General features: G+C 47.3%; 1 protein-coding gene across 1 annotated transcript in view; it reads left to right on the top strand.

The window, feature by feature from the left end:
* LOC142473010 (amine oxidase [copper-containing] 3-like) overlaps positions 1 to 6,792 on the top strand; it is a 91,472-nt gene extending 84,680 nt beyond the window's left edge. The window contains 3 exon segments of the mRNA XM_075580159.1: positions 1,751 to 2,036; positions 5,315 to 5,444; positions 6,213 to 6,792. Of these exon segments, the coding sequence (XP_075436274.1) occupies positions 1,751 to 2,036; positions 5,315 to 5,444; positions 6,213 to 6,500 (704 nt within the window). The 3' untranslated portion in view covers positions 6,501 to 6,792.
* Positions 6,793 to 10,729: the final 3,937 nt, after the last annotated feature.

Raw genomic sequence — 10,729 nt, 5'->3', positions numbered from 1 at the left:
TGCTGTACTTTCCTGGCTGAATAAGTATGTGGGGATTGGGTTTGGGTTTTGGATTGTGAGATCCTGGCGGCTTCGGAGTTCTCCCTCCCAGGTTTGCCAGTCACTAATACTCCAGTGTCTGTGTGTGTGTGTGTGTGTGTGTGTGTGTATATATATATAGTGTATTTTACATAAAATGTAGTTAATGTTTAGTGCTATATACTGAACAGATTGAATTAAATGAAGTTAAAATCCAGTATGTAGAACTAATTACATATTTGTGGTGTGTGGACACACACACACACACAGTCACACACACAGTCACACACACAGTCACACATACATATATACACACACACACACACACACACATATACAGTAACACACACACACACACACACACACACACACACACACACACACACACACACACACACACACACACACACACACACATATACACACATACATACATATACACACACATACATATATACACACACATACATATATACACACATACATATATACACACACACATATATACACACACATACATATATACACACACATACATATATACACACACATACATATATACACACACATACATATATACACACACATACATATATACACACACATACATATATACACACACATACATATACACACACACATACATACATACACACACATACATACATATACACACACACATACATAGTCAGACACACATACATAGTCAGACACACACATACATAGTCAGACACACACATACATAATCAGACACACACATACATAGTCACACACACACATACACATTCACACACACACATATATACAGTAACACACACACACACACACACATATACACACACATACATATACACACACATACATATACACACAAATATACATATATACACACACATACATATATACACACACACATACACAGTCACACACACACACACAGACACACACACACACAGACACACACATACAGTAACACACACAGTCACACACACAGTCACACACACATAAACACACATATATACAAACACACACACATATATATATATACACATAGTCGCGCACACATATACACACACAGTCACACACACACCCTCCCTCCACAAGCTCAAAACCATTACATTATATATATTTGTATCAATAGGAGTGCTACTGGGTAGTGACATAATGCAGGCGCGCACAAACTGGGGGGGGCGCGCAAATCTTTATAAGGGGGGCGCCGTGCTTACAACATAGAACTGATTGCCGGGGAGGCCATTAATTCTATTGTGTATATAGTGTGTGTGTGTGTGTGTGTGCGCGTGCGTGCGCGTGCGCGTGCGCACATGGATTTTCATTGCAATATAATTAATCTGTTCAGTGCTATATATTGAATCTAAAATATAAATATCTCCATATACAGCTCAACCCCCTTATAACGCTGTGCTTGGGGTCCAAAGAATCACACCGCGCTATAAGCGGATGGCGTTAGAAATAATGCACCATTGTATGCATTGTTACAATAAAGTATTTAAGACGCCAATAACCGTGTTGTAAAGTATTCGTACATACGATAAATTGGGAGCCACGCGTACATCGCGTTATAAGCGGATCCGCGTTGTAACGGATCGCGCTATAACGGGGTTGAGCTATAGTATGTAAAATTAGTTTCCAAGCATGATATTGTTTGCACAATTCCCATTATTTCACATCTGCTTTATCACCCCAATGATATTGTGGCGCGTTCGCCCTGAAGGAACAAGTAACTCGCTGGTTGCCCACGACATGGAGTTCGAAGACCTGGCCATTCCCTGGAACCGAGACGCGCAAATACAGCGCACGAAACTCACCAGGAAGGTCCTGGAGACGGAGGACCAGGCGGCCTTCCAGCTGCATTCCAACATGCCCCGTTACGTCCAGTTCTCCAGCAACCAGACCAACAAGTGGAACCACGAACGTTCCTACAGGATCCAGATTGTCAGCTTCGCTGGGGACTACCTGCCGGAGAAAAGCGCCCTCCACAACTCCATGAACTGGGCCAAGTGAGTGACTGACGTGACCCCCGTGATGTAGTTCTGTTGACGGTTTGTGTTGACTTCCAGTGGACCATTGTGTGTTCTACATACAAGAAGATCTTGAGGCATTCCAAATATCTTCTTGAGATGTGTAGCCATGTGGAGAACATCTCACTTAGATAACGTACAACCTTCATAAAGGACTTTTTAACGTTGGTTCATTAGAAGGCATCACACCCCAGAAACACAACACCAGACACTGCAACTCTATGTCGCAGTAGCTGTCTTCATTCTGGAGATGGCCACATCAATTTGATAGTCGTTACTCCTTTTGATTGGGCCAGCATTAAGGTTCTTAGTAGATTTATTTATTTATTTATATAGGAAAAAATACATTGAGAGTTACCGCTCGTATGTCCCGGGAACAAAATAATACGTCGGCAACATTACAAGTTACAGACCTGTATAAAACAGCCAACGTCTTCAAAAGGAGGTAGACAGGCACTTTTGAGGGACTCGGGTAAGTGGTCCCAGAAGTGAGGTGTGGGTAGTAGAAGGAAGAGCGATCGGATACTTTGTTGAACCTTGGGACCATACGAGGGTCTCTGGAGGCGGATCTCAGGAGATAAGAGCGGAGTACAGTAGGGTGGAGAAGCCTGCTCAGATAATTGGCTAACTTGTCCAGAAAGTATTTGAAGGTAAAGCAGGAAAATATAATAGATAATATTAAGTTTATTGCATATGGTGCTTCTCTCCCAATGGGACACTCAGCGCGTCACGATGATCGTATAGCGCCCGGTACGCCGCACCTAAGAATGTTACACATTCAGACCAGAGCTTACAATCTATGTTCTTGGTGACTGAGGCACAGGGAGATAAAGTGGGTCGCCCAAGGTCACAAGGAGCCGACACCGGGAATCGAACAAGGTACCTCCTGCTTAACGCTCAGTGTCGCTGTTTATAGGGCCGTCGTCATTGACCTTATTCACTGAGCTATATACAAGTAAGTGCCTGATAACCCATCATGTAGGTCTATATGTCAGTTAAGGTGCATTGACTTGTGGGGGGGCCATGTCTTATTCGTTGGGGTGATATAATTGATTCACCGGCCCCCTCCCAAGCATGCCTGCTGACCAGTTAGGAAATGATGGCAATATTAGGAAGACAATGAAGCTAGCTTATTCCCACTTGAGAGGTTATAATGTTTACCAGGAAATCATCAAACAATGTAACAATCGATTTGAATTCCTTATCAAATTTCACCATGTAGAGACCCCTGAATGGGGGAATTGTTTGTCAATACTTTACTCATAACCCACCCTGTCTTTATCAGAGAGCCAATAAAGAGAGACCCCCCTAGGAGGGACTGACCCCTTAACCATGTCACTGCCATTAGTACACTTTGCCCCTAGGAGGGACTGACCCCTTAACCATGTCACTGCCATTAGTACATTTTGCCCCTAGGAGGGACTGACCCCTTAACCATGTCACTGCCATTAGTACACTTTGCCCCTAGGAGAGACTGACCCCTTTACCATCTCACTGCCATTAGTACACTTTGCCCCTAGGAGAGACTGACCCCTTAACCATGTCACTGCCATTAGTATACTTTGCTCCTAGGAGGGACTGATCCCTTAAACATGTCACTGCCATTAGTAAACTTTGCCCCTAGCAGAGACGGACCCCTTAAATATGTCACTGCAATTAGTACACTTTGCCCCTAGCAGGGACTGACCCCTTAACCATGTCACTGCCATTAGTACACTTTGCCCCTAGGAGAGACTGACCCCTTAACCATCTCACTGCCATTAGTACACTTTGCCCCTAGGAGAGACTGACCCCTTAACCATGTCACTGCCATTAGTACACTTTGCCTCTAGGAGAGACTGACCCCTTAAACATGTCACTGCCATTAGTACACTTTGCCCCTAGGAGAGACTGACCCCTTAACCATGTCACTGCCATTAGTACACTTTGCCTCTAGGAGAGACTGACCCCTTAAACATGTCACTGCCATTAGTACACTTTGCCCCTAGCGGGGACTGACCCCTTAACCATCTCACTGCCATTAGTACACTTTGCCCCTAGCAGGGACTGACCCCTTAACCATGTCACTGCCATTAGTACACTTTGCCTCTAGGAGAGACTGACCCCTTAAACATGTCACTGCCATTAGTACACTTTGCCCCTAGGAGAGACTGACCCCTTAACCATGTCACTGCCATTAGTACACTTTGCTCCTAGGAGAGACTGACCCCTTAAACATGTCACTGCCATTCGTACACTTTGCCCCTAGAAGAGACTGACCCCTTAACCATGTCACTGCCATTAGTACACTTTGTTCCTAGGAGGGACTGACCCCTTAAACATGTCACTGCCATTAGTACACTTTGCCCCTAGGAGAGACTGACCCCTTAACCATGTCACTGCCATTAGTACACTTTGTCCCTAGGAGAGACTGACCCCTTAACCCTGTCACTGCCATTAGTACACTTTGCCCCTAGGAGAGACTGACCCCTTAACCATGTCACTGCCATTAGTACACTTTGCCCCTAGGAGGGACTGACCCCTTAACCATGTCACTGCCATTAGTACACTTTGTCCCTAGGAGAGACTGACCCCTTAAACATGTCACTGCCATTAGTGCACTTTGTCCCTAGGAGAGACTGACCCCTTAACCATGTCACTGCCATTAGTACACTTTGCCCCTAGGAGGGACTGACCCCTTAACCATGTCACTGCCATTAGTACACTTTGTCCCTAGGAGAGACTGACCCCTTAAACATGTCACTGCCATTAGTACACTTTGTCCCTAGGAGAGACTGACCCCTTAAACATGTCACTGCCATTAGTGCACTTTGTCCCTAGGAGAGACTGACCCCTTAACCATGTCACTGCCATTAGTACACTTTGCCCCTAGGAGGGACTGACCCCTTAACCATGTCACTGCCATTAGTACACTTTGTCCCTAGGAGAGACTGACCCCTTAAACATGTCACTGCCATTAGTACACTTTGTCCCTAGGAGAGACTGACCCCTTAAACATGTCACTGCCATTAGTACACTTTGTCCCTAGGAGAGACTGACCCCTTAACCATGTCACTGCCATTAGCACACTTTCTCCCTAGGAGGGACTGACCCCTTAACCATGTCACTGCCATTAGCACACTTTGTCCCTAGGAGAGACTGACCCCTTAACCATGTCACTGCCATTGCCCATTTTAGAGGTACATGGTTGAAAAGGCCAATGCAGCTATTTCAATATGTTCCTACATGGCCATGCCAATGTTGTATATGTTCTGTAGGTACAAGCTGGCCGTTACTAAACGCAAAGACGAGGAGCATGAGAGCAGCAGCATCTTCAACCAAAACGACCCCTGGTCCCCTACGGTTAAATTCTCTGACTTCCTCAACAATGAAAACATCAAAGATGAGGTTGGTATCCGCGAATCTGGTCTCTGGGGTCTCCAACACAGACATGTACAGGTCAAAGAATGAGCAGAACATTGATAAGATCACATTACATGGGACTGACCCTAATCCATTCCCCCCTCTCCCATAGAGTTTACAATCCAAGGGCCAGATACACTAAACGCTGTTAAATCCGAGACGATTTCCCAGTGGTTAACGTATACCCATGAAACTAATTATAGGCAACGTCCGTCCTACATCTCGTTAGCACAGGGTTACCGGCATGTTATTGTAACGCAATGCTGAGTTATCGTCCAATAACGGTGACGGTAAGTACGTCTTCCTGTTACTCCCATCCAGTCCCTGAATAAGGTGACGCCACCCATATCGAAAAACTCAAGTGAAGCCAAGTTTAGCTATGAGTTAACGTTCGGTCCTTGCGTTCACCTGAAAGGACTTGAGTGGATATGCGATGGTGGAAGTTAACACCTCTTTGGCATCTCCTCATCACTAATGACTGTAGAAATGAATGCCACACTTTTTTAATGAGTAATACTGGGTTAATGTTGTGGTTTTCTTTAGTGGATGAGTTTATTATTAACATGATGTTCATTTCGGTTGATGTCACACGTAAGCTATTGTATTTGATGTATCTGGACCTCATTTTGGTACATGGGGCTAAGGGAGATGGCGCGACCTTGCTCAAGGTCACAAGGAACTGGATTCACCCAATGCAGTTGGTGTTACTGCTAAGCTAAGGCCTTAGTCCACTCACGGTCTTCTCTCTCCTAGGACTTGGTCGCTTGGATCACAGCTGGCTTCTTGCATATCCCTCATGCAGAGGACATCCCCAACACCGTGACAGCAGGGAACGGGGTGGGTTTCTACCTCCGGCCCTACAACTTCTTCGACGAGGACCCATCCGTCCACTCCCCAGACGCCATCTACTTCCAGGCCAACGACAAATACAACTCCTGCAGTGTCAACCCAGTGGCGTGTCTGTCCGACACGGCCTCCTGCTCCCCCAAACTACCTCTCTTCACCTACAACGGGTTTGACAATGACAGACTTTGGTTTTAGAGGCACCGGGTTTACCGGGTCCATATACTGTGAATGAGAGGTTGGACGACAGCTGTAATGGAAAACCCAAGGACTGAAAATACCTGATGACAAATAGCGATGTGTTTCAAAGGTGTAGACCCCTTCCTAGGAACATAGGATTGAAGCAGGGGGTCCCTCGAGCTGAACCCCATTCATTTCAGCTCCGGGACCCCCTGCTTCCTGGAGATACAGATAGGGGGCGCCGGTAGCTGCTCCGCTCGGCTAGCAGGGATCATGTAATGGTTAAAGTCAAGTTTCAAAGATTTTTAGAGGGGGGGGGGAAAGAGGAGGAGAGGGGGGAGTAGATGTGGGAGGGACAGGAGGAGAGGGGGGATAGAGGAGGAGAGGGGGGAGAGAGGAGGAGAGGGGAGGGGAATGGAGGGGAGGGGAACAGAGGAGGAGGAGAGGGGTAGGGAGAGAGAAGGAGGAGAGGGGGGGAGAGGAGGAGGGGATGACAGATGAAGAGGGGGGGACAGGGGGAGAGGGGGGATAGAGGAGGAGAGGTGAGGGGGACAGAGGAGGAGGAGAGGGGGGGAGAGGAGGAGGAGGAGAGGAGGGGGAAAGGTCATTTTAAACTGATCAACGACATTGATGACCCAACGGCAGCTGTTTGTTTAATACCATTAAACCTGGGACATTGTTGATTAAAATAAAGCATTAGGTGACGTGTGTTCGTTACTTGCAGGTAAGCATTCTGGGTACCGTTGCATATCATACAGTGGTTGTGAGGATTCTGGGTAAATAATCACATTGCGTGTTCCTTTTATTTACCAATCTATTAAGGCCATGGTTGTTTTCCTCCCATGCTTCATTACAAAGTTGCTACAGGAAGGCGTGGGTGAGGGAAGTGTAGAATCGGAAAACCCACTCAGAGACAGGTCTTTCAGCCTGCACCAGACACACCGTATAATCATTTACATACCATTACCCAAAATCCTTTTCTGCCAAAGTAATTTCTATGCAAAAATGTTTTTCTACAAAACTCCCCCCGCCCCCTCCAAAATAATCCCCTCCAAAATAATCCCCTCCCCCCATTAAACATATCACCAGTGTTGGTTCACGCAGCGCCTATGTGGGGCTAAACTTTTAACTTGTTATGAACCAGTAGCCTGCTGACCCGGCATGGACGAGACACAACCTCAACGGCGGAGGAAGACCCCAGTGGGGTGGTGCTGGAGGGCCCAGCTGGCGGTCGATCCCGGAAGTCGGTCGACTTCTGGTATCGGCTGGACGGCTCCCCCCCCCCCCCCCAGAACTGCCGAGCCCTGAGCTGTCCTGGCTGTAACCCCTACACGCCCCTCCGTCTGTGGCACCCTTACAAATATACATTGTGTGTGTAGCGCTAAGAGTTCTGAGCGGACTGTTGCGTTCCAAACTTCCCGTCGCATCCCGCGTTGCTGAACGTTGATAATTGCAGCTGTAATATCTTTGGCGAAGCCCAGAAACAAATAAAGAGATCATTTTAACTCTTACCGTATCTGAGTAATTCGAGATTTTTTTTCCTTGGGCGCCAATGGCTGTCAAACTGGCAACACCACCAAGGTTATATAAACCGGGTGTAATCGAGACATCGCTATACAATGTTGCACGCAATTTATAGGTCACTGTATTTGTGTGCCAGGCATAAAAATACACTTCAATCGTCCTGTCTCCCTCCTGCCTTATAACTCCTTGAACACCTTGTATTCTCTCGCTTGCTCCATTTTCTCACCTTCTAGATCCTCTACAATCTGGCTTCCGCACTGCTCACTCCACTGAAACAGTTCTCACCAAAATAACTAATGACCTTCATGCTGCCCAAGGCAAAGGTCATTACACTCTGCTCATATTATTCAACCTCTCTGCAGCTTCTGATAATGTGGGTCTCCCTCTTCTCCTTCACATTCTCCGTACTCTTGGTATGCATAACAAAGCTCTATCCTGGATCTCCTCTTACCTCTCCCATCATACTTTCAGTGTCTCTCTTGCTAACACCTCCTCCTCCTCCATCGATCTCTCTGTGGGGGCTTCCCCATGGCTCTATTTCATCCTGGATGGCCCTCCACTGACTCAAACTTACCATGTTAAAGACGGAGCTCCTCAAACTTCCTCCCAAACCTGGCCCTACTACCTCCTTCCACATTACTGTCGGAAGTAATATCACTGAAAGCCCCATCAAAGCAAAAGGTTGTCCGCAGAGTTAAGGAGGTCAGAATGATAGAACTCCTCTCAGCCCTCCTAACCCAGAAAACAGACCAGCAGCATAAGGTCTGGGACGCTTGGCCTGAGAACTAGAAGAATAGAGCCCAGGAATATATCTCAACCAAAGGGGAAACCTAGTACCGCAGCCGACGCTGGGGAGATAAAGGGGATGACCCCCTTCCCTTGTCTGCCAGAACCTTCCCCTCCTCCCTTCTTACCCTTTCCTCTCCCTCTCTCTTCTTCTGTTCTTTTCTCCCCTTTCAAGTAAGAAAGCGATTTAAAGACTTTGAAGGTATCCGCCTCCTGGTTGGAGGCCCGGAAGTATCTAAAATGTTCTAAAGCTAAGATGGAGCTTGTGTTGGCTTTAATGAAATGTCTTAAGACCTTATGACCAGAATATGTGTTTAAATACAAAGAAAGATAGTTCTGTTCGAATGAAATCTACGTGCATTGTTCTCCCTGTTTCAAAGTCTTAATGGGATACTACAAAAAAAAAACAATAAAAACGTTTGAAACGAACAAAACAAAAAAACAATGCAGTGATGAAGTCATTAGGATTAGGGCTGAAAAACTAAGTGCGCGAGAGGGATACGGGTTTTTTGCCACGTTTCGCTATTAAGAGCTGAATTCTTTCCGGCACCTTTTATTACCTACATGAACCCCGCTGCGCGGAAGATATGCTGAAATTCACTAGGCGTTCGTGTCATTGCTTTGGGACGATAGAGGGGGCGTTATGCGCGGCATAAACTGTGTCTAATTTGCAACCACCGGCCGCTTTTCTATGCAGATTTGGGAACCAAGATCTAACTGAGGAGTCCACCAAAGCTGCCTCTGAGTAGGTCCACTGATTCTACGCTTCTTAGAATTGGGCTGTACCAAAGGCAGCAGGCAAACCTTGATGGGGAAATGCCCATGGTCAAAATGGATCGGAAGCTAAAGTCGTACACTCTGTGCGCTCGTTGGCCCCGTGTCACTACCCAGAATCCTCGTCTGCAAGCTTAAACCGTTGTCATCTTGGCTAAAATGGAGAGATTGGGTGGCCTCTGCCACGGCAACAAGCTAGTTAACCATCATCATTGTGGGAACGCTGAATGTTTTATCTCGCCATCGCCATTCTTAGTTTAGCAATGAATTCAAGCTCTGAAGCCGACGGGTGTGAGGACCTCCCCAGGGGAAAGGTGAAGAAGTCCGCCTTTCGTGGAACCAGCGGTGGACTCGTGGAATGGCTTCCCAACTGACGTGGTACTGGCCAATACCCAGAATACAGACGGGTTGGGGGACCTATGGAAGACCTACAGATACACTTATGGGGTCCTCTGTCCTTTAATGACTGTGCAGGGTTTTGGGGGGGGAGGGGGCTTACTTTTACCCAAGATAATCTTATAGCGTCTGGTATAAACACAGTGCAGAAGTTAGCTGCGACGTACAGCACAGAAGGCCCATTTGGCTAACGGGGCCTACGTCTCTTCCATATTGTGAAACAGGCCTGTTCCCAATTGAATCTCTGGCTTATTTCGCTCCCTGTGGATCCCCTACTGCCTGTTCCGAGAAGTTTCACATTCCTTTCCCAGATCCATGCTGTCTTTCCTCCCCCCCCCGGAGAGGGGCCGTGGGAATGAGCTGGCAGCACGTTGCAGCAGAGCAGTGGCAGGCTGCAGCACGTTGCAGCAGAGCAGTGCCAGGCTGCAGCACGTTGCAGCAGAGCAGTGCCAGGCTGCAGCACGTTGCAGCAGAGCAGTGCCAGGCTGCAGCACGTTGCAGCAGAGCAGTGCCAGGCTGCAGCACGTTGCAGCAGAGCAGTGGCAGGCTGCAGCACATTGCAACAGAGCAGTGCCAGGCTGCAGCACGTTGCAGCAGAGCAGTGGCAGGCTGCAGCACGTTGCAGCAGAGCAGTGCCAGGCTGCACGACGTTGGATATCCTTCAAGCCTGACCTGTTGGTGGCCGTTAAGGAACTGCAGTTGACTACCCCCTGCTGTAGCTAATGCCAGCCACTGCATACGTTCACTAACACACTCACTAACACACT

The sequence above is a fragment of the Ascaphus truei genome, chromosome 23, assembly GCF_040206685.1.
Source record: "Ascaphus truei isolate aAscTru1 chromosome 23, aAscTru1.hap1, whole genome shotgun sequence".
Lineage (NCBI taxonomy): Eukaryota > Metazoa > Chordata > Amphibia > Anura > Ascaphidae > Ascaphus > Ascaphus truei.
This window is presented reverse-complemented; position numbering and strand designations above follow the sequence as displayed.